Source organism: Lagenorhynchus albirostris, chromosome 2, assembly GCF_949774975.1.
Source record: "Lagenorhynchus albirostris chromosome 2, mLagAlb1.1, whole genome shotgun sequence".
Taxonomy (NCBI): Eukaryota; Metazoa; Chordata; class Mammalia; order Artiodactyla; family Delphinidae; genus Lagenorhynchus; species Lagenorhynchus albirostris.
The window spans coordinates 45,223,491-45,248,916 of NC_083096.1; the positions used below are offsets into that span (position 1 = coordinate 45,223,491).

Below are 25,426 nucleotides of genomic sequence, written 5' to 3' on the forward strand. Positions count from 1 at the left end.
TGGAATGTAACTACACAGAAAGGTTAATTTTCTAATGTTTAAACCACAATAAAATATATTTAGCAACCAACCTATATAAACACAATGTAGTGTTTGATGAGTAATAAAGGTATTTTAGGATTTTGTACTATCTTAGGTTGATTATTCTTAACTAGGTATACAGATATATTGATGTGCTAGACAGTTAAGATTTTAAGCTGACAAACTTTAATTCACCAAATACTTAACTGAGTACTACTCTTTTCCAGAGACAGTGCTAGGTAGGTCAGTTTGGGGGGACTTTTTTGGCATCTACTCAACTGATTTCATTAACATGAAATATTATAAAGGAAGGTTTTTTTTTAATGTATATTGTTTTTGATATTTAGAATTATTTTGTATTTCACTGGAAATCTTTTTTTTTTTTTGTAATTTTAGCTTCTGCTGCCAAACCACCTAATGAAATTTTGAAAGAGGCAGACACAGATGTACAAGTTTGTCCCAACTATTCTGTACCTCAGAAAACAGATTCCTATTTTAATCCCAAAATGAAACTAAATCGGTAAGGTAAATTGAAAACAGGGTTATGGGATGTTTCAAATAATTACAGATGTACCTTTTCCTAATCTTTTTGTTTAAATATATTGAAACAAAACTAGGTATAGATTGAAAATCATTTATTTTAGCATTTTCTCAGAATGATTGTTTTCTCTCTTTTATTTTTCTGCCAAACCAATTTCTTTCTCAGAGAGTAAAACAGGTCTAACTTTATATAATTAAATGAACATGTTGGGCAAGTTTTATTTATAAAATCATTATTCATCGTGAATACTTGTTAATAAAACCCAATTCGATTTGTAGTTTAATTTCACAGATTTTTAGTTCTTGTACTGTTAAGTAAGGAATATAATATTAGGTCTCTTTCCAAAATAGTTTGCATAGTAAATAGGAGCCCCATTTCTCACTATTCTTAAAATAAAATCTACAATGATGAAACCATGGTGCCGTAAAATTATTTGATTGTTATACTTTCTTCTAGGCAGCTAATATTCTGTACACTGGCTGCTTTGGCTAAGGAACGAAAACCTTTGGAATGTCTAGATGCCTTTGGAGCTACTGGTAAGTAATGAAGCCTTTTTGGAACCCCACTTTATCAGATCTGTACAGTATCTTTTCTTTCCCTTTTTTTTTCTTGTTGTTTAGCCACTTTGAAAACTAAGGGTTTGTTTATATCATGTGAACCTGAAGAGATTTTTTTCCCAGTTTTATTGAGAAATAATTGGCATACATCACTGTACAGGTGTACACGTTTGAGGTGTACAGCATGATGATGTGCTTTACATATATTGTGAAATGATTACCACAGTAGGTTCAGCTAACATCCATCATCTCATGTAGATACAATACCATAAGAAGAAAAGAAAGAAGAAAAAATATTTCTCCTTGTGATGAGAACTCTTAGCATTTACCCTCTTGATGTTCCTATATAACAGTGTTACCTATACATAGTCATCATGTTGTACATTTCATCCCTAGTACTTATTTATCTTATAATTGGAAATTTGTACCTTTTGCCCACCTTCTGGTACAGTATCTTTTCTTAGGAAATTTATATGGATATCATATGTAGCAAAATATTTTGATATAAAAAAAAGATCCAAGGTAAATTTTTTTATTATGGAAAATTTTCAAATATATACAAAAGTAGAGCATATAATAAATGAATCCCTTTATATCCATCACTCACTTCAGAAATTGCCAATTCATACTCAGTCTTATATATGTATTCCCATGCACTTTCCCTCATACCTCATTCCTCCATTCTATATCCCCATTATTTTGAAACAAATCACAGATCATTTCATCCGTAAATATTTCAATGGGATATGTAAAAGACAAGGACTTTTTACAATTAAAACCCATATACCATATCACACCTAAAAAATTAAGAATAATTCTTTAATGTCATCAAATGTTTAGATATACCTATTTCATAATTTTTTTTAAATTCAAATCTGAATCCAAACAAAGACTATATATTTCAGTTGTTTAGTATGTCTCTTAAGTCTCTTCTTAATCTATATTACCTTCCATCATTTTGTGTGTATGTGTGATAATTATTTGTTGATATAACAGGTCATTTGCCCTGTAGAGTTTCCCACAGTCTAGATTTTTGCTGATTGCATCACCATGGTTCATATAAGATGAACCATCACATGGTTCCTCTGTCTCTCGTATTTCTGTAAATTGGTAGTTGGATCTTCAGGTTTGCAGATTCAGATAGGATTTTTTTTTTTTTTGCAAGAATACACATCTACTGCAATCAGCTATCAGTTGGTATTTGGTTGTCTCTTTTTTGTGATGCAGTAAATATTGCTTAGTCATTAGGCAGTGGGGTAAGGTGAAATTTTAAAGATTGAGAACATTTTTCCCAAAAGGACTTAACAGTAGAGAAAAGATAATGGAAAAAGTAGAAAATTTCTAAGAAGCCACTTGTACCTAATCCACATCTTACTTCTTAAAGGTTATAGTAGTGTATTCTTGGGAAGTTTGTACCAATGGGATGAAAGCATGACTTAGCTCTCATGTTCCTCTCCTCAGGGAGAACTAGTGGTGAAAAACATGGACTGTGGAATCAAACTGGCTGCATTCAAATCCCAGCTTTATAACGTGTTAGCTGTCTAACCACAGGAAATTTATGCTTCAGTTTCCTCATCTATCTAAAGGAGGGTACCCACCATAAAATAATGTGAAGATTAGGTAAATTAATACATGTAAAGAAATTGGAACAGTGTCTGGTATATAGCAAATGCTATAAAAGTACTCAGTATCATCATTATTGTATTATTACCACTTCTACTACCATCATCATCATCATTAGTAATGTCTCTGTAAATATGGTAAAAGTGATGAAGTAGTGATTTTAAGCTGATCACATCCTCTGAGCCAGTTGGATTTTTTTTTTTAATATTTGTTTATTTGGCTGGGTTGGGTCTTTGTTGCAGCATGCAGCATATTCATTGCGGCATGTGGGATATTTTGTTGCAGCACTCGTGGTGCGCAGGCTCTTCGTAGTGGCACGCAGGCTTCTCTATAGTTGTGACATGCGGGTTTTCTCTTCTCTAGTTGTGGCGTGGGCTCCAGAGCACATAGGCTCTGTAGTTTGCAGAACGCAGGCTCTTTAGTAGAGGTGGGTGAGCTCAGTAGTTGTGGCGCGCAGGCTTAGTTGCCCCGCGACATGTAGGATCTTAGTTCCCCGACCAGGGATCGAACTCACGTCCCCTGCATTGGAAGGCAGATTCTTTACCACTGGACCACCAGGGAAGTCCCACCAGTCGTATTTTAAATTTGAATCAATTTTTACTCCTTTTTCTGCCACTGTCCCCACATACACTCAACCACCGATCTGTTCTAATTATTCTTTTTTATTATGACTCATACTCCTTTTCCATTCCATATCCACCAATGTAATGATTTTTGGCAATGATATCTCTCCCACCCAGTCTGTCTTGTATGTTATTGCAAACAGCCCTTCCTCTGAAACACTGAATTGATAATGTTACTTCTCAGTCAAAAAAATCATGCATCTTTATTGTCTAAATAGAGTTCAGCTTCTCAGATTGCAATTTAATATCCTCTATAATCTGACCCAATCTACTTTTCCAGATTTATTTCCCAGCATTTTCCCTGACACAACTTCTCTCTCTCTCTCTTTTTACATTCAATAAAATTTATTAAATGTCTATCCTAGACTGGGTACTGTATATGTTTCTTGATAGTGGAGTCATTTTTTTTCTTTTTTTTCTCCAGTTTTATTGAGATATAATCAACATATAACATTGTATAAGTTTTAGATATACAACATAATGATATGTATATATTGTAAAATGATCACCAAAAAAAATTAACATCCATCACCTCACATAGTTACAGATTTTTCTTTCCGTTTTTATGAGAACTTCTGTGTTCTTCTTTCTTAGTCACTTTCCAATAAACAGTACAGTCTCATTAACTATAATCACCCTGCTATACATTATATCCCCAGAACATATTTATCTTATAACTGCAAGTCTGTACCCGTCCATATCCACCCAGTTCTCCCACCCTTCCAGTCTCCACCTCTGGCAGCCACAAATCCGATCTCCATTTCTGTGAGTTTGGTTTTTTTAGATTCCACATGTAAGTTAGATCATACAGTATTTCTCTTTCTCTGATTTATTTCACTTAGCATACTGCCTTCAGGGTCCATCCATGTTGTCTGAAATGGCAGGATTGCCTTCTGTTTTATGGCTGAATGGTATTCCACTGGGTGTATATATATATATATGTATATATATATACACCACATATTCTTTATTCATTCATCCATCTGTGGACACTTAGATTGTGTCCATGTCTTGGCTACTGTAAATAATGATGCAATGAACTACTCTTTTTTTTACCTGAAATCCCTAAAACTATCATTTAAGTAAGATCTTCTCAGCCTTTTCTTTTTAATGTGCCTTGGTAAACTAAAATCAAGCTCATAGCAGTCATTTTGCATGTTTCCCCATCTCTGAAACGTGGATAGGGACTTCCCTGGTGGTGCAGTAGTTAAGACTCCGCGCTCTCAATGCAGGGGGCCCAGGTTTGATCTCTCATCCAGGAACTAGATCCCACATGCATGATGCAACTAAGAGTTCACATGCCACAACTAAGGAGCCAGTGAGCTGCAACTAAGGAGCCTGCCTGCTGCAACTAAGGAGCCTACGTGCCACAACTAAGAAGCTGGTGAGCCACAAATAAGGAGCCCACCTGCCACAACTAAGACCCAACGCAGCCAAATAAATAAATATAAAATGTGAATATTGGAACTTACTTCACAAGCTTGTTATAAGAGTAGGAAAATGTATGTAAAGACCATGGCATATAGTAAATGCTAACTTTTTACATTTATGAAGCACATGTAGGGAGAAGATGGTTAATACTTCCCGTAAATAGGGCTTTTTCTACTCCATATTGGCTAGGCTTGTGTCACCATCTCCCACTGTGTAGTGAATGTCCCTTATGACTCAAGTCCAATAGGAATAGAAAGCCTGTGAGAAGGGCCCTCTTGGTCTCAATTCCTCCTGGTCATTTGCTTACACATACAAAGTTGTTCTTTTTCATTCACAATGATGCTGTTGTGCAGTATTTGAAAAGCACTGATCCAGGAAAGTTGTTTTCATATTTTGGTGCATTAGGGTAAACTTCAGCAGGAGGAGTTCCAACTACCCATCTTCCCTTCACGTACAGTAACTGCACTCTTACTCATATTGTATATTGGGTTTCTCTGTAAGATTTTGTTTCAAAAAAGTATTCCATTGTAAAAAGAAAGAAAAAAAAATCCTACCAAAGCCCAAATAAAGAACATACATGGATATTTTATTTGAACATGGATTATAGAAAAGTTTTTTTACAAACTATTAATGGAAATCTGTTGGACACATTTTCTTGTGGTATATTTTCTTCAGAGGCATTTTAGTGAGAAAGTAGAATAAGAATTACTTATGAAAGTATTAAGATTTTGAAAATTGTTTTTGTTATTTATAAAATTATATTCTTTATTATTATACTACTTTTATTCTTTATTACAATTTAAAAACTCATTTTTCCTCCAATTTCTCCCAAGGGATAATGGGATTACAATGGGCAAAACACCTTGGGAATGCAGTCAAGGTTACAATTAATGATTTGAATGAAAACTCTGTGACGTTGATTCAGGAGAACTGCCATTTAAACAAACTGAAAGTGGTAGTGGACTGTAAGGAAAAGGAAGAGAGTGATGATATTCCTGAAGAAGGAGAGGAAAACTTTGGTAATATTAAGGTGACCAAAATGGATGCCAATGTACTGATGCATTTGAGATCTTTTGATTTCATGTAAGTGAAAAAAATTGTGTCACTTTCTAAACTGACTTGGATTTGGTGGGAGACGGGGTAGGAAGGGGGCCGTTAAAAATTAACATAGTTTGTCACTGTTTGTTTATTTAAATTAATAAAGTTTTTTGGCATTGGCCTAAGGAAAGCAGTAAGAACATTTTCTAGCATTTGAAATAAAATGCCTGGGCATGACAATTTCCTCTAAGCCTGATTTATTTTTACATGTGTAACCTATCATATCATTTTATTGCTTACTTTAAAAACATAATTATATATTTAAAATAGATTTATGAAGTCCTTTTGAATCCATGGAATTTTGTCATTAGAAATAATGACAATGGTATTATTTTGGATACTAGTATGATTTTAAATATGTCTGTATTCTTTGTGATTTTAGACACCTAGACCCTTTTGGAACATCTGTGAACTATCTTGATTCTGCATTCAGAAATATAAGAAACCTTGGCATAGTGTCAGTGACTTCTACAGATATCAGTTCTTTATATGCCAAGGCACAACATGTTGCCCGGCGTCACTACGGCTGTAACATTGTCCGAACTGAATATTACAAGGAGCTAGCAGCCAGAATTGTTGTAGCTGCAGTGGCAAGGTACCAAATGGCCAACAGTGTACCTTGTCTGGGTATATGATAAAACGAAATAATATTACAAGAAGTGTTTATTTCATTCTTCAAAATATGCACGAAATACAAATTCCGTATTCCATATATGTAATCTTGATTTGTTTGGTAATCTTAAGTTAGAATTTGATTTGAAAGCTTGTGCCTAAAATAGTTTACTCTTCAATTTAAAATGTTATTAAAATAATTAAAGTACTAAGAAAGGAAATATTGAAAGTTAATTTCAAATCAGTTTATTTCAACAATGTAGGGGACAGCACCATGAAAAGGGAAAGCAAAGCCTGTTTTTAGATTTAGAAACAATCATTTTTTGTCCATTTCATCTTTTATTTATGTAGTTTAAAAAAATGATGGCTTATAAACTTGATTCAAATCAATACATACAAAGTTTAAGTTAGTTTAGAACTGTAGAGGGAAAACTAAGTACATAAATGGTGTATCAAGTAGAATTTAATCCAAAAGTATATAAAAGTAATAATGGCAAGGACTTTGCTTATTCATTTTTCACTGACTGTTCAGTTCCTGCATGTAGTTAGTACTCAATAAACATATACTGTTTAGAGGAAGCTTTTATAGAAAAAAGTAGATAAAAAGAAAGAAAGATGGTTGTGATGACAAGAAACAAAGTGACACTGAAAACCAGAGAATATTGAGAAGATTTCATAAGGGAAAATGTGTAGTTACTAAAATCCTGCCAAGCATCCTATATATCCTGTGTTTCAATTTGTGTAGAAGTTATAGTAATGATCTTTTAAAATCACTGCTACTAAGAATTGAATTTTCCTTATTTTCCCATAACCCATCCATAGTTTAGTGTCCAAGTTAGTACTGTCAGTATAATGCCAAACAAAGGAAAATGATAAGCTCCCAAAATAACTTTAATAAATTTTTCCAGAGCTGCAGCCCGATGTAACAAAGGCATAGAAGTACTGTTTGCAGTGGCTCTGGAACATTTTGTATTGGTTGTTGTGAGAGTTTTGAGGGGGCCTACTTCTGCAGATGAAACAGCCAAGAAGATTCAGTACCTAATCCATTGTCAGTGGTGTGAAGAGAGAATTTTTCAGAAGGATGGTAATATGGTAGAAGGTAAATTCAAGTTTCTTTTGACTGTATATTCGGTTTAATTTATCTATAAGCCTCCAATGAATAAGCCTTTATCACATCCCTAATTATACATATTGTTGTCCTTTGATTTTAAAGATTACAGTGCTAACTTTATTTCCTATACTGGATTTCCTTTCATCAACAGACAAGACATTCGTGTGAGTTCATTAAAATCATTTACTCATCATAATTAATGCTCTTTAGCCCTGCCCTCTGTTGAAACATCTAGAAATAACTTAGTTTCCAGTGTCACTAATTTTAGGAACATTAAGTCAGATTACCTCTTTATCTAGGATGTTTCAAATCATTAATTCTATAAAAATAATTTTCATGTTTCTGACTGAATATAAAAGCCATCAGTTATAAAATTCATTCAGTAAACATTTATTGAGCCTCTACTATATGCCAGGCCTGGGGAATCAAGGAAAAAGATGTGGCTTGTGCCCTCATCAAGCTGTTTCTATTTTGCTTTTCTGGGACATAGAGTTGCCCATTGTTTTCTGTTAGGTTCTTGGCATTTTTTAAATATGGATTTTTAAGAACTCCTTTATATACTAGAGTTTAACCCTTGTGATATCATACGATAGTTGCAGATATTTTTTCTCATTTTGTCACTTGTGTTTGCATCTTTTTTTTTTTTACGTTTTCATGCAGAAATTTTTCATTGTTGCTGTTGTTAAGTTAATCAAACTTTTAATGTACTCTGGATTTTGTCTGTAGTTGGAAAGAGCTTTCCTATCCTATATTATTCAAGGAAGGTTATGTTTCATTGAATAGTTCACGTCTTCACTGATTTGAGACTACCATATTTATCTTATACTAAAATCCCACATGTATTTGAGTTTGTTTCTGGATTTTCTATTCTTTTCCAGTGGTTGGATGTTCATACACCTCTATCCCACTGTTTTGATTACAGAAGACTTTTAGTGTTGTTTAATATCTGTTAAGACAATCCCTTCTCATAGCTCTATTTTCAGTGTTCTGACATTGGATCCTTTGTTTTGGCTTAACAAAAAATAAATAAATAAACCAGTTGGTGGTTTATCTTGATCACATTAAGGAGGATAGAGATATTGTTACAGTTCTGAAGCTTCCTAAGAACCCAGTATGCTTTTCTTTTGTCCAAGAGTTAATACTTTTGCTACAGTGTTAATTGATAGTAGGAATGGAGGGCATCCTGTCATGTTCCTTGTTTTAGTTCCCTCTGGTGCTTTCCGATTCATACTTGAAGCTGAGATACCAATCATTTATCATGTTGAGAAAGTAACCTTCATTTACAATTTTACTATGTTTTATCACGATGTTGAATTTTGTCACATATTTTTTCAGCATCTGTGGAGGTGATTATATGGTATTTCTCCTTAGATCTATTAATTTGATTGATTGTAATAAAATTTTCCAATATCAAATCATTCTGACTTTCTAGAATAAACTACTCTGTCAGGAAGTATTCTTTTATTATGGATTCTGTTTACTAACTTTTTAAAGGAGTTCTGTTTCAATATCATAAATAAGATGGTATATAGTTTTCCTTTTTAGAATAATTTTGGTTGGGCTTTAGAATTAGTTTAAATTCCCTTCAAAAAGAATTTGGAACTTTTACATTTTTTTCAATGCTTGGGAACAGTTTAGCTAGCATCAGAATTATTTGTTCACTAAAGGGTTAATAGTATTCACTCAGCTTTTCTAATTTATTTGCATAGAGTTGAGCCAAGTGTTGTCTAATGATTCTCATTTCTTTGGTTTCTATGGTTATATTCTCCTTATTTTTTTAAAGTTTTAGTATTTGTCCTTTCTGCCCTTTTCTCTTAACTATATGAGATACTGACTTATCTAGTCTGTTGTTTATTTTCTTAACGTTTACTTTTGTAGTAGCAAATATGTGTATGTTTCTATAATTTGGATTTATCGGTTTTAAGTAATATACTTTGGCTTTTTGCTAACATAAATGAGGTAATAGCCTGCCATTTTCCATTTTCCCTTCCTAATTTTTGTCCATTATACCATTTTTATGTTATATGTAACATTTATATTCTATTTTGCCAGTATAATCCACACATTAAATATATTCAGTGCTCATCATCAGTGTTCTTGCCATAATTTCTTGAATTATGTGTTGGTTGGCTAAATTTAACTTTCTGAGTTTAGTCAAGAGGGTTCATGGGGAAAATACTCTTTGATTTCTTGCATGTTTAAAGCTCCCTGTTTATAGCTTTATACTTAAAAAGTTTAGAGTTTGAGTGCCTTGTCAAAATTCTTTTATTGTCTTCTATTACTGAATATTATTGTAACTTTTCCTTCTTTTTTATATGACATAATTATTTTGCCTGGCTTCCCAAAGGAATATTTACTTTTGAAATACTATGTTCTAACCTTAATTTTAGGATTTTTCCTAATCATGGCATCCCCTTTCATCATGTAGCTTCAAATATCCTTTCAAGAAAGCTTTCTTAAATATTTTTTAATTCTAAAATTTGTCTTACGTTGTACTATTATGCGTGTGCTCTCTTCAACCTGTCTTCTTTAACTATCATTTTATCTAAAAATATTCATATATATTTATAATTGTTGTATCATCTTTGGCTCTTTTGTCATTATGAAATGTCTGTCTTTATCCCTGATATTTATCTGAAAGCCTATAGTCTGATATTAATACAAATACCACTCTCATAGTTACTATTTGCATAATATATTTTTTATCCTTTTAGTTTTAATCTGTGTCTTATTAGATCTTGCTTTTTTTATCCAATCTGATTGTTTCTGCCTTTTGATGAGTGTTTAGACCATTCATATTGAATGTAGTTATTAAAATGTCTGGCTTTTCAGCACTTTTACTATTTGTTTTATATGTATCTCATGTCTTCTGTGTTCCTCCTTTGCTGCCTTCATAGTGTTAAATATTTTTTTACTGTGTCATTTAAATTAATTCCTCTGTTGGTTTCTTAGCTATGTTTTTTCCAGTTATCTTCTTAATGGTTTCTCCAGGGATTATAATATATACCTTTAACTTATCTTGATCTACCTCAGGTTAATACTGACTTAAGACTGGCAAAATGTGGCAGCTTTGCTCTAATATAATTCTATTTTTCTCTCACCTCCTGTGCTATTTTTGTCATATGTTAATTACATCTACAGACCCAATCCAATAATATAGTATTATTTTTTAAATCCTATGAGTTTAAAAGAAAATTAAGAAAAGAGACACACACACATATCTTTCATTGTTACCCACATAATTACCTTTCCAGTACTTTTTATTCCTTCCTTTGGATTCAAATTACTCTGTAAAATTTCCTTTCAACCTGAAGAACCCCCTTTAGTATTTCTTATAGGGTGAGTCTGCTACAACAAATTCTCCTAGTTTTTGTTTACCTGAGAATGTCTTTATTTCACCTTCTTTTTTGAAGGATAGTTTTGCTGGATGTAGAATTATTGGTTGATAGTTCTTTTTTTTCCTCTGAGCACTTCAACTATGTCATTCCAGTGCCTTCTGGCCTCTATTATTTCTGATTAAAAGTCAGCCATTAATTGGGGTTTTTTTGGTTTTAATTAATTTATTTATTTATCTATGGCTGCACTGGGTCTTCGTTGCTGTGCGTGGGCTTTCTCTAGTTGCAGCGAGCGGGGTTTACTCTTCGTTGTAGTGCGCGGGCTTCTCATTGCGGTGGCTTCTCTTGTTGCGGAGCACGGGCTCTAGACACGTGGGCTTCAGTAGTTGTGGTACGTGGGCTTCAGTAGTTGTGACTCGTGGGCTCTAGAGCGCAGGCTCAGTAGTTGTGGCGCACGGGCTTAGTTGTTCCGCGGCATGTGGGATCTTCCCAGACCAGGGCTCAAACCCATGTCCCCTGCTTTGGCAGGCGGATTCTTAACCACTGCACCACCAGGGAAGTCCCCATTAATTGTATTGTTGTTCCCTCATACTTGATGAGTTATTTTTCTCTTATTGCTTTCAAGATTTTCTGTGTAGCTTTCAGCAGTTTGATTATGATGTGTCTGAGTGAGTCTCTCTGTGTTTATCCTACTTGGAATTCAGAGCTTCTTAGGGCCCTAGATAATTGTTTTTTATCAAGTTTGGGGCACTATCTTGCTTCTCCAACCTAAACCTTTATCACTTCAAACTGAAGACAAATATCTTCTGTAATTACTAATCATGGATTAGAGGAAACTGCTTCAAGTAGTTTCTAACCAATCCCTTTAACAGTTGTCCTAGAGCTACTCTAGTGCCATTCATCCTTGCTTTTTAGGTTCATATAGCCCCTAGGCTATTTCTGCCTTTAATAGCTATTCTCCCCAGTGTGGTTTTCTTCCAGTAGTATGATCTCACAGCTTGTAGGCTTTCAGAAAGCACTGAATGATTTGGGATGTGTGATGGCTCATCTTATTTTCCAGCACTATTTAGGAATTTTTCATAAAAATATATTTTCTATCATTGCTAGAGATTTGGAATAAGAAGAGAAGACAGGTTTAAATGCTCAGTCCACCATCCTAATCTTGGTTTCAATGCAACATAATCAGAGGAGTTACAGAATCCACTCTGGCTTTTTAAAATATAGATTTCATAAATATCTTTGATGAAACTTTGGAAAGTTTTGGTCCTCCTGGATAATTGGTTTAGTGCCCTATGGTTTCTTTTCTGTTTTTTCCTAATTCAGTTTTCCTTTATGTAAGAAATAACAGACCTCTTCAGTGTTTAAAAGGGTATCAGTAATGTGAGTTTCCCTCAATAAAAAAGAATCTCAGTGTTTTTTACCTCATACCCCGGTGTTACTGACAGTGTTCCTGCCCTTAAAATTATGAATCAATTCTTTCTTACATGGAGTTTATTATCCTTTCATATCTCACCATGTGTGTTTTACAGTATCGACAAGTAACTACTAAACTCAAATACACTCTGTTCAGATTTGATCCTGAATCCATAAAAACCTAACATCTTTCCCTCTCCATCAGAAGTGCTTCATGTTGCTGTATAATTTTGGACTGTTACTACAGTGGTTTTTCTTTTTTTTTTAATATTTTTTAATTGACATATAGTTGATTTACAGTGTTATGTTTATTTTTGCTGTACAGCAAAGTGACTCAGTTATACACACATATACATTCTTTTTTATATTCTTTTCCATTATGGTTTATCCCACGGGATTGGATATAGTTCCCTGTGCTATACAGTAGGACCTTGTTGTTTATCCATTCTAAATGTAATAGTTTGCAACTACTAACGCCAAACTCCCAATCCATCCCTCCCCCTCCCCCTAATTAAACATTTTAAAGGATTTTTTACTTAATAAATTGCTATAAAGCAATATGATTTGTTGTCTGCATTTTGCTTGTAATCATACAGGACTTGCAGAGTGTAAATGATTATGTCTTTCAAAAAAGTCAGGTCACTTAGAATTTTTTATGTTTATCAATTTGTAATACATAATTTAAAAAGTCAAATAGTTCCATAAGTCTTATTAATAAAATAATGATATCTGCCCCACTCCCTAAAGTCAACAGCTAAAACCTCATAGCTGTTTCTTCTAATATTTAAAGTCTTTAATGTTTAGTGTCTTCCCTATTTCTAAGTAGCATGCTTATACTGCCTGTAACTTCCTTTCATGGAAGACGAGTATTCAGCATCTCAAGCCAGCCCAGTCACATGCATGTAGTTCTCCTCTCCAGTGTTGGCTTAATCAATATTCAGTGTTTATATTTTTATAAATATAAAAATATTGTTCACAAGTCATATTGGTTATGTATTACTGTGTAACAAATTACTCCAAAACTTAGTGGCTTGAAACAACTTTTTATTATCTCATAGTTTCTCTGAGTCAAGAATCTGGGTATGGTTCAGTTGCGTCCAGTAGCTGAGGGTCTCTCACAAGGACACAGTCAAGGTGTTGGCCAGGGCTGCAATCATCAAGGCCTGACTGAGGAAGGATCTGCTTACAAGCTCATTCACATGGTTACTGCTTGTCATGCAGTCCTCTTCATACTCACAGCATAGCAGCTCACTTCGTCAGAAGGATTAAGCAAGAACCAGAGAGAGAAAGGAAAAGAAGGAAAGAGAAAAAGAGAGAATATTGCCATATTCTAGTCACTAGAAATGAGTCTCTAGATCCAGTGATCTCACATTCAAGAGGAAGGGATTATAGAAGGGTATGAATGCCAGAGACAGGAATCATTGCTGCCTATCTATCTTAGAAGGCTGCTACAACACAGATGAACCAGTTAATATGCTGTAATAACATTTCTTTTTTATACAACTCTTTGCTTACTCTGGAATTAATAATTACTATGTATTTGTCACCTTTTGTGTATATATACTTTTCATAATCCATAATCCAATTTCAGTGTTCCTGTGATTTTGGTTAAGAACATCAAGTAATCTTTGGATTTCATTTCATTCCCCTGGAGACAGTCCTCCTGCTCTAGTTTGGGTTGTTTTCTAGGTCTTCTGAGAGCTGTTGCCCTAGGGCTTTCTTTTAGACCATCATACTGGAAATTTTCTTTGGCTTTCTCCTTCTGAAGAATTTCCTATATCTTAAATCTTATGTATTTTCCACTTTTCCTTCTTTACTTTCGCCTTTTGAAACTACACTTTTTCCCATAGCTTCCTGAGAAGGATTGCATGGCCAAGTATAGAAGCCTAGGTTGGAAATCGTTTTTCCTCAGAATGTTTAAGATATTATTCCATAGTCTCTTAGCCTCCAATACTGACAAGTCTGCTATTGTTCTTATATATATGGTCCTTTGTGTTTTTGTCTCTGAGTGCTCCTAAAATATCTCTTCTTAACCCAGTATTCTAAAATAACTTCATTTTGTGTGTGAATTCATCTTTTTAAATTCAATGTGCTGGACAATCTGTGAGCCCTTAAACTTGAGTTCTTCAGTTCTGGTAAATTTTTTTCTATTATTTCTTTGATAATTTTCTTCTCCCAAAATATCTCTTCTGTCTTCCTGGAACTCATTTTAGTTATATGATGGATCTTCTAGATTAATTCTCTAATTTTTTTGTATCTCTACTATTAATTTATTTGGCATTTAGTTCTACTTTATAGATTTCCTTGAGTTTTATTTTCCAACTTTCCTGCTTAAATTTCTGTCATACTTGGTTTATTTCCAAGAGTTATTTCATATTTTTTCATTGCCCCCTTTTTAGTAGTATCCTATTCTTGTTTCAGAGATGTAAAATCTAATCTTACCTCTCTAAGACTATTGATTATAGTTGGGTATATTTTATATTATAGGGGAGGATAGGATTTTTGTTTTGCTTATTTTTGTATTGTTGCCATTATTTTGTTTTAGTTCTCTTTCCTATTTCTCTCTTGTAATTTTGTTCTCTGTTGTAGTATATCTCAAATGTCCAGTGGTCTTTAGTTTTCCATGCTGAAAAGTTATGTGGAAGTACTTGCGGCAGGGCTTAGATAGACTTTACTGTAATGAGAACGCAGTCTGCCTTTTCACTACAAGAACCCCCAAATGCCAGTCAGTCAGTCAGTAAGTGTGTGTGTGTATCTCTTTTCTCTTGGATTGGTAAGTATTTCTACAGAGGAATCTTGCAGTCTTCTATCAGCTTTCTAGGAACCATGTTGAAGAAGGAGACTGAAAGGTCTTAACGTTTGTACAGACTTTTACTTAGTCCCTTTTCATATGTCTGCTCACTCTTAACTGTGACTAATGTCCCTGGTCCCAGATTCTCTGTGGTTGAGCCTCACCCAAGATTAACTTCCTCTTTTGGGATGGGGAAGATGCAGAAGCCTAACTGTTGGTATTAGAGAAGATCCACAAGTCTTAAAATTTTAAACGAGGCCTTTTTTTGTGTGGTACCACCCTATTCCCATCTTCAGAGACCATCAATACCTTCAATTCTCAAGCCTTTCCAGGTCCCCCACACCAGTGGGCTTGCTGTTTATTGGTAGCCCTTCTACCCATTTCAGGCTTAGGCTTTAGCTTTCTCTGACCTGCTAAATCCCCTTGTGTATGTCCTTCCCACTTCTAAAATTTTATTGACATTTCTCATCATCTTTTGTCATCTCCTTTACCATTTTATTTATCTTTGGGGTTTGAATTTTATTCCTTTGTTCTCATTTTAATAATGCTTTAAGAAACAGCAGAGATAAAGTATGTGTTCAGTCCATTGCTTTTAAATAAAAGTCTCTAAATATGTTTGAATTCCTTATCTGGAATTACCTTCATAGCCCGTTTTACCAGTGACATAGAAATACTAGTTTTCTTTTTTTACCCCTTCATTTTGTGCTACTGGTAACTTGAAATGATAGCCCTGATCCCTCAAGATACTGATGCTGACCAGGCACTGAGAAATCTTAGGTGAGGGGCTTGAAAAAAGATATAGGTTTATATGATGGGAGCATTTTGCAAAATGCATCAGGAAACAAACTGACTAATACAAATTTATGTCTGTGCTGTCGGCGGTAAGTTGGTGTGACTGACAGAACCGTAACTGTAAATCGCCCTAATTTCAGTAACCCTGCCTGTAGTATTTGTAGTTTAGTTATTTAATGGTTTCAGGGAGAACTTATTGAATATATTAATATAATAACTGAGGAACATCATTCTCAACAAAGCTAAGGTCAGTGATAACCACACCTTCTTTTAAGGCTGAAAGGTAGACCTAGGAATGAACAATGAAGGAAGCCTTTAAGTAAATATAAGATTTTACAACTGTGCATTTTGCCATTTAATTGCATTGAATGACAGAGTGATATCAGATAGCAAGAGGTTATAGACCCATGTCCCTACCACCATAATCCTGGGTTCTGGATATATCTAGGACCCACTGATCAGATCAGGCCATTCCAAGAAAGTGAATGATCAACCCAGGAATGGCCTGCGGGAACTCAGAGAGAGTCTGATTTAAAATGACTATTCTGGGTCTGAAGTGAACTGAAAAAGTCCATGGTAGAATATCACCCTTTTTTGGAAACTAAGAATTGCTCTTTAAACTGGATTAGTTTCTTCTAGCCTAGATTTTTGGGGCTGAATATGCATCGAGCCTAGGGAATAGAGTAATTCATTTTCTTCCCAGTTACGGAAGAGTTAACTTATAAGAAATGTCTTTATTTTGATGGGATGTTAGTTACCAGGGTATATACATTTGTTAAAGCTCATCAACCTTTTCACATAAAATGTATACATTTTACTGCGTGTAAATTATATCCCAATCAGTTGATTTTAAAATATGGATATCTTGTGGAATTTACAAGACTTGCTCCTACTTAAATTATTTCAGGTAGTATACTGACTAAAAGCTATGCCTCTAATAAGTCGTTTGATGTGGATTTCTACATCTTTCTTAAGCTTTAATCCTCTGATCTATACAACTGAGATCTTAACAGTACCTACTTCAGAGAGTTGTAAGGATTAAATTTTTTTAATGCATATAAAATACTTAGCACAATACCTGGCACATAGTAGATCCTCAGTATATTGTAGCTGCAAATTATTGTTAATTTAATACTTACTTACTACTGTTTACATTGTCACTTCCCCTTTGACTTCTCTTTTTATTATCTTTTCACAGAAAACCCATATAGACAGCTACCCTGTAACTGTCATGGAAGCATGCCTGGAAAGACAGCAATAGAACTTGGACCTCTATGGTATGTGCCTAAGCATAATATATTCAAAACTGATATATGTATTGATTGTTTACTTTTGATTATGTGTGGTAAAAGACAAGCAAATTAAGGTTCAATTTTTTTTTAAGTATAGGAAAATAATTATGATTCTTTTCCCCCTATGAACCTGAGGTGTTTTGTTTTCAGATTTTTCTCTACCATTATTCTTCCAAGTTCGTGACAGGGCTAAGATGCAGTAGGATCAAAGAGAAGCCTAGCTGATCTGCAAATAATTTATTTCTGCATAGTAAGAATGAGGCTTTTTTCAGGTAATAACTATAGAACTAGGGTGTGATTGTAAAGTGTCACTTTTATAGACCAGTCAACTAATATATTAATAAAAGATCTTTGAGGAATTTAAGTAAGAAGGGCATGTGAAAGTAAACGTCTGCTTTTGTGTTAGGTAAAGCTGTTTAGACAGGACACAGCTGCAGATATTCAATGTATGTGTGCTTTTGCATCCTTAGTAACTAGTTATTGTGTTTTTAATGCCTTAAAGTTGAATTGCTTTTACTCAGACACCTTCCCCGTAAGCGTCTGTTACTAGATATTCTTGTAGAAATTTGAGATTCCTGACAGCATTGTGACAAGAATCACTGCAAACTTCAACCTCATTACTTTACCAGGCCAAGGTTTGGCCATCTACTAAGCCTAAAAATTAACCTAATAGTAAACATATCTGTGCTCATACCCATTATTTTATCTTCATTTCATGTAAATACTTGTAGATTAAGAATGACCTGGCCAGCCTTACCTTCTAGTACTCTCTTACTTATATCACACATTGATCCTACTCACTGATCTTGGAACTAGGGAAATTAAGAACAACAGGTTGCTGGATCCAGAAAGATCTAGCCCAACTCCTCCCTCATTTTACAGATGAGAAAATTATGGCACAGTGTATTTAAGTGCTGGCTAAAACTGACCCAAAATTTAGTTAGTAGCACAGGCAGAGCCAGAACTCAGGTTTTCTGACCTCCAAGACTGAGGTCTAAACTGTGACTTAAGATTTTCTCACTTAAAGCCATTGTTCATGTCTTTACACTCATCCAGGCTCTTACCCCTTCCCCACCTCCAGTTTAAATTATACATCCTCTTTGAAGTTTCTCCTTAAGTGTTTAAACCCAAAATAATCTTTAAATTGTCTTTTAGTAAATCTTATATTGATCACTCATTTGACACTTAAAATCACGTATCCTTTCATAATTTGCTAACCTTAATAGCTTCTCTTCCTTGAGGATATACTTTGTACTAGGGATCGTAAGTGTACTACTATCTCATTTAACTCCCATAACAAGTCTGTCAGAGGTTTTATTTTCCATATTATGATGAGGAATGTGAGACTCAAAAGCAGTAGTTATTCAAGATTTCATAGCTAGTGAGTGGTGGAGCGAGGACAGGAATTCAAGTTTATCTGACTTGGAACTGATATTCTGTCCATTATACCTGTGACTGTCAAATTAAATGGGAAGCATATCGGACTCAGCCCTGGGCCATTTCTTAACTACATCACCACCAGCATATGTAATTCTCATGTATCTCACCCTGTCCCACCATATATACACTGGAATTAAGGTTTACTATTACTGGAATATGCATTGTGAAAACCTCTGCCTTACATGTGTCCCTGTCTAGATTCTGTCTAGATTTATAAGCTTTCATAAGGTAAACACTGAATTTTATACTTTGGTATATCTTACACCTCTGTGTACCACAGGACTTAAACACCTTATGAGGGCTCAATAAATTCTTGTTGACATAATGTGAAGAAAATATCCTTGACTAATCCCACTAGCTTAGAGAACTGACATGATAAAAGGTGTGGGCAAATTATCTTACTTGTTAAATTATGAAGACATTTTTTTTTAAAGAAAACATTTCTCAAACCCAATTCTATGTTCTTTTTTCAGGTCAAGTTCCCTTTTCAATACTGGATTCCTCAAAAGAATGCTATTTGAATCTCTTCACCATGGTTTAGATGACATTCAGACCCTAATAAAGACATTAATCTTTGAGTCAGAGTGTACTCCTCAAAGTCAGTTTTCAGTTCATGCACCTTCAAATCTCAACAAGCAAGGTGACTAATTGAACACTAATTTACTAGCTTACAAATTGGTTATCAGAAATATTCCATCTTTTTATCTTTATTTGATGTTATAATCAAAAGCAGTATAATTATAAGTTGTGTGCTTTAAGTAAATCCTAATGAGTTTAATCATAATCCGGTTAACTTTTTTTTTTAATTGCATAGTTTTCTTCAGGTTTATATTAGGGGCATGAAATAAATAATGATTTTGTTAAGACAGATGTATTTTTTAAATTTTAGTAGATGAAAAGAACTAAAAGTCTGTTGTGATTTTATTACCCTACATCCGCTTTCTAGAAAGAATTCTGAGATCACTCAGAATAGTGCGGCCAAAAATTTTGTAATATCCATTAAGACATGGACGCTAGCTTTACATTTATCACTCAGTAAAGCTAAGTTTTTTCTCCTTTGTTTTATCTGGCTATTGATATAAGGGTGGGCTTGTTAGACATCCTAGCATTGTCATGAGTCATTACAAGAAGCAGCTCTTATTAAAGGGTTAAAAAATGAATTCTTGTAGCCTGTTTTGGTCACAGAATCTCATATTCATAAAAGCAGTGTGCACAGAATTAAGTAAGCTTTTATTTAAACTTCGAATTGTTGCTTACTGTTATTCTGTAAAATATTTTATCATTTCCATTTGTTTTTATTTAAGAAGAATATGGTGTATTTATTAAAACTACAGATGATACCACAACAGATAATTACATTGCACAAGGTATGTATGTATATGTGTGCGTATATATGTATGTATGTGTCTGTGCAAAAGGGCACATAGCAGAAGGATAATTGGAAGGGAAGAGATTGCTTTGGTAGCGTACTTCAAAATGCATTTTCATATTACACCAACAACAAAATTATAATCAACCTTGTTTATCTGGCATTTGCACAGTTCAAGGTTTCTATTAATGTGTACTTTGTTCACATCTCTAATATATGGTGATCCCCTTGCAAGAGCTATAAGATCTTAAAGAACCATATGAACCAAAATAAGATCAAATTATATTGGATAAAGGTTATAGAGTTAAGATTAAATTTTATTCTAATTCTTATAAACTTTCTCATCAACATAAGATTTATAGGAATTCCATTGATTAACCAGAAGACCCTATACTCTGGCCATAAGAATTTATTACGTGGCCTTTCTTACAATTTGGGGTGTGTGCATACTTTAAAATTTACTTATATTAGACACTGCAAATTCATATCAAAAGGGTGTTAAGATTTATAATGTCAGTGCCTTAATGTCTAAAGTTTTAAAAAGACAATGTTAGATTCTAAATGTGTTTTGTATACAGGTAAAAAGAAAACACAGTGTTAAGACTGAAAGAACAGAGGACTATAATTACAAGCTATAATTTTGTATTAGTTGCTCAACATTTTAGTGTTGATCTTCAAAGACAAGAAAATTTCAACTCCTGCTAATAGCTTACAGTTTAGTAATTACATACTCTTGCCAACAGTCATGTTCATTTGGCATCTTCAACTAATTAGCGAAGATTCAAATCACTTAAATGATTTATTCTCCTTAATTTCTCTGTTGGAGGAAGAAAAAGGCATTATGGTATACTCTGAAGCACATTAGATTTAAGAGCATCATTCTACTTCTTTGTGTCATTTGTTGTATAACCTCAGCCAGGTCCCCCACCTTCAAAAGAGTTGTCATAAAACCTTTTTAGAATAAGGTAAAACATAAGTTTTAAAAATATTTTAAATCTCTCAGCCTTTCTCATGTATAAATTAAGGGAATTAGACTAATCTCTTTAGGTTCTTTTATAGCTCTGAAATTATATGATTATTCTAAACTAGTATATCAACATACAGAATCTTCCATGATAGAAAATATCAGGCAAAAAACATCCATGTACTGCTGATGATAGTAATTATTAAGGTTTGGTATCAGATTTTTAGTCTCAGATTTTCCTAAATCTTCTTAGATTTAATGTGAGAGTATAATCAAGTTTTAATTATTTGATTTAATGGGGGAGTCATGAGGCAACAGTTCAACAATAATTTATATTTATCTTTGAATGCAGTTTATCATTTTCATGCATCAAATTTTGCTTCTGAATACTTTTGCTTAAGTGAATGTTAGTTTTCATAAAAATTTAAAATTTGGCCATAATAACATCCTTGTAGAAATAATTGAGTTGAACATTCAGAAAAAATCTCATAGTAACTTGGATATCTCAATTGTCTTCCTTTTGTGATTTTCGAAAGGATACATTGCTAGAAACTTAACTTGCTAGCTGCCTTTCACTTAAAATGTAAAGGCTAAGTACTGTGGTAAGAAGTAGGCAATGAGATCATACATTATACCTTTTTAAATTCCTGTATCCAAGCCCTTGAGACTGATTTTGTGTTGGTTTTGTTTTGTGTTCATTGAAGACCTACTGTATATCAAATACAGTTGACGCTTGGAACAACCCCAGGGTTAATCCATGTATAACTTAGAGTCAGCCCTTCATCCACAGATTCAACCAACCATGGACAATGTAGTACTGTGGTTTTTACTATTAAAAAATATCCATGTTGAAGTGGACCCACACAGTTCAAACCTGCATTGTTCAAGGATCAACTGTATTGGCATTCAGTAGAGAATACAAGTATAGAAATAAAGGACATTATTCCTAGGAACTTAGAATATAATTTGGGAAGAAAGGATTTATACACATAAAAGACCTAAATACGTGAAACAGGGAAAACAAAAAAATGACAGAACTTAAACTCTGAGTAGTGTAGTGTGGGATGGCTGGCCCAGAATTCATAAATGGCTTTCTACAGAAGGTGGAAATAGACTTGAGGCTTAAAATTGAAGGAGGTAGAAAAGAAGTTCTGATTCAGCAAACAGTTAAATATTAAAATTACATGGGTGAAGGATAGTGAAAGTATCAAGAATATATATCTTCTTCTTACAATAAAAGCTGTCTAGAATTAAGATTAGATAGATAGGTTGAAATGGTGTGTGTCAGAGGATTTATACTCGAAGACAGTATGTAGTTATAAAAGTATTTGGCTGTAATTTTTAAGAGAATGCTAACTTTCTGTGTTTATATATGTATGTTTCAGGGAAGAGAAGAAGTAACGAAACCACCACAAATTTAGCCAAGAGGCAAAAGACTGATGTGAATACTGAACATCCTCCCTTTTATTACAACATCCATAGACACAGCATTAAAGGAATGAATATGCCAAAGTAAGACAGTCAGTGAATGACAGTGTATATATTTAATATTTTAATGACATTGTGATTTAAATAAAAGTACAAGAACCTCATTTTTTTCCTTTCCTTGTTCCAGGTTAAAAAAGTTTTTGTGCTGTCTTTCTCAAGCAGGCTTTCGAGTAAGCCGAACTCATTTTGACCCGATGGGTGTCCGTACAGATGCACCTCTAATACAGTTTAAATCTATCCTTTTAAAGTACAGCACCCCCACCTACACTGGAGGACAGTCAGAGGGCCACGTCCAACCAGCGTCCGAAGATACAGTAGCTGACACGGTTGAAATGTCAGTGAATGACAAAGCAGAAGCAAGTGGCTGCAGAAGATGGTAAATGTAAAAGAAGTTTGTTCCCAGATGTCTGTGTTGATGGCCTAATAGTTCTCTGTATCAACTGTAGTGCTTTTTCTATTCTTTCAATTCAGTTGTGTAAAAATAAAAAAAAACAGTGCTGTTTTCATTCAGAAAATTAGCAGTTTCTAACTTAGCTGGTTTGGGAGCTATGCTTTCCAAGTTTTTCTTATTTTAAAGAAAACTTAAAATTTTAATGAAAACATTTCATGTGAAGGCCAAGTTTGTGACTGAGATCACCCTACTGTTTAATACTCAGAAATTTTTCACATGCAAAGTGTTTGGAATTTTATTTATGTTATTGAAGCCATCCTTTACTATACTTAATCACATCTCTACTTAAATTGATTCATGATATTTATGTTTTTCTGTTTGTAGTGTATAAGATGAAGCCAGAGCCTTTTATTAAAATGACCCTAAATAGAATAGGAGGAACAATGTCCTTTCAGGTCACTAATATATTTTTTCACAAATACAAGCTAAAATATATTCCCAATTTCAAGAAATCATATCTCTACCCACACTGATCTTTCATTACTAGCTTTTGAGAAATTAAATAATTGCCTGAGATAGAAATACATTTTCTTATAAGTTTAAGGTCTACATGACTAAACTTCAGAGTAAGATTTTGTTAAAGTAAATTGAGACCACTGTTCTTATATAGTGATTGTTCACAGGCACTAAATTCTGAAGAGAGATTTTGTTATGAATTAAATAAACTGGGTGATCTCAAGTGCCTCAGTTAATGCACGTACAATATTCATTTGCTTGGTTGTCTACCTCTCAGGAGTAAAACTTGTCACCTTATGACTTTCTGAAGTGAGGATTTTCTTGTTTTTTGGGGGGTGGTTTGGTTTTTTTGTTGTTTTGCTTGTTTTTTGGTGTGTGTATGTGCTAATTTTTTGTACAAGTAGCTCAGGCTAACATGACTATGAAAATTAGTTGGAAAAAAATCTCATTTCCATTAATATTGTTCTTGCTTCATTTGAATGTAATTTGGATAAAAAGATATACCAAAAATTTAGATTTTTGTCTCAAGGATTTAATACATATTTACCTTGTTAGAGGAAGTAACTTTACAAGCAGTAAGCTTGAGAACTAAGGGAGAGTAACAACTGAAAGGTTTAAATACACCATGTAAGCACTCCCATGACATATATAGAAATTCAGGTAGTCTAGGTTGCATCAACATAGAATATTAACTTAGAGGAAATAAAAGAAAATATCTTTGTGTTATTACAGCATAGTCCTAGAAGGTTGCTTTTTCTTGTCTCCAATTAATAGAATTTTAGTAAAATAAAGGAACAGGTGAAATGCAAATTAGTCTCTATAATGACCATTAAAAAAACCTTTATTATTCCTGCCAGTTAAAATTATAACTCACAAAAGAACACAAAAAGAAATAAAAAGTTATTACTATTTTTTGTATACTTAAGAAAAATTACTATAAATCCGTAAGACAAACCAGCACATGGACCATCTGATTATTTTCAATATATGTGTACGGGGAGAGGAATCGAGGTGAAGGAGGAGGAGGATGTGGAACTCACCTCCCCCTACAAACACTTCAAAAATACATCTACACGTGGAACAATTCTCACTGAAAACTGGAAACTGTCATAAAGACTCCTGTACAACCAAGGCTGTAAGAAAGATTCACACAGAAACGGGTAAGAAGGGAAAACAAGCAATCAGGTTGGCACCTGTGACCCTGGGAGGGGACTTAGAGGAAAAGGGAGATTACATGGGCAAAGGCCCTCCCTGCAGGGTGAGTGGTTCAAGCCACATATTGGATGCCTCAGCCCTGGGGTCCAACAAAGGGAAGATGAGCCCCCTTGGCTGGTTGGAGGGCCAGTGAGACTAACAGGTGGGCTGTGGGAAGGCTGCTGTCCGCTCATGAGCACATGGATACTCACCTGCTCGCAAAGCTGGGCGGAAAGGGAGACTGAAATTGAAACCTCTCGAGTGGCCGACTCCTTTCCTGTGAACGCCCTGGTATACCCCCCAACCTGAGCTGAGCAGATACTCCAGCACTACTTGCCTCGCATCACATCTTCACATTGGAACAAGGGTTGCCACAACCAAGGAAAAAGCTCAGCTGGCCATAAGATGCCAAGGCAGCTCAAACCCTAAGGGCTGTCTTAACAGGGAGGGGGGCAGCCATTACTGGCAATTGCACAGGCAGTGTGGCAGAGGCACTCAGGATCTCTGACAGGCCAGACTGTCATAGCCAGCACCTCATCCCTTGACCCTCGCTGAATACCCATTTCTGCACCTCTTGCTCCAGCACTGCTCCCCTCTGGTGTGAGGGTGACAGTGCTGGGAGGGGCAAAAGCACACACTTTAAAAAGGTAACCAAGCCAGCTTAGACCTGACCCTCAGGGCTTCTGCTCCAGCAACTTGGGACCTGACCCCACCCCTGATAGGCCACTGAGAACATGGGAAGCCCTGCCTCACACCTGACTCCAGCCCTAGCCCCTCCATCTCCAGCCCCACCTCCCACCAAGGTGATAACTGCCAGCACACAA

At 34.6% G+C, this 25,426-nt stretch overlaps 1 protein-coding gene across 6 annotated transcripts in view; it reads left to right on the forward strand.

Moving 5' to 3' along the window:
- TRMT1L (tRNA methyltransferase 1 like) overlaps positions 1 to 23,882 on the forward strand; it is a 36,048-nt gene extending 12,166 nt beyond the window's left edge. For 3 of the 6 annotated variants that reach the window (XM_060131641.1, XM_060131653.1, XM_060131672.1), the window contains 10 exons: positions 418 to 541; positions 1,019 to 1,098; positions 5,630 to 5,879; positions 6,277 to 6,489; positions 7,415 to 7,605; positions 17,147 to 17,225; positions 19,154 to 19,320; positions 19,985 to 20,047; positions 22,399 to 22,525; positions 22,629 to 23,882. In XM_060131641.1, the coding sequence (XP_059987624.1) occupies positions 418 to 541; positions 1,019 to 1,098; positions 5,630 to 5,879; positions 6,277 to 6,489; positions 7,415 to 7,605; positions 17,147 to 17,225; positions 19,154 to 19,320; positions 19,985 to 20,047; positions 22,399 to 22,525; positions 22,629 to 22,881 (1,547 nt within the window). In that variant the 3' untranslated portion in view covers positions 22,882 to 23,882. Of the gene's footprint in view, positions 1 to 417; positions 542 to 1,018; positions 1,099 to 5,629; positions 5,880 to 6,276; positions 6,490 to 7,414; positions 7,606 to 7,719; positions 7,782 to 17,146; positions 17,226 to 19,153; positions 19,321 to 19,984; positions 20,048 to 22,398; positions 22,526 to 22,628 lie in introns of those variants that run through there. The other 3 variants (XM_060131659.1, XM_060131650.1, XM_060131665.1) reach the window with 3 other exon arrangements.
- Positions 23,883 to 25,426: the final 1,544 nt, after the last annotated feature.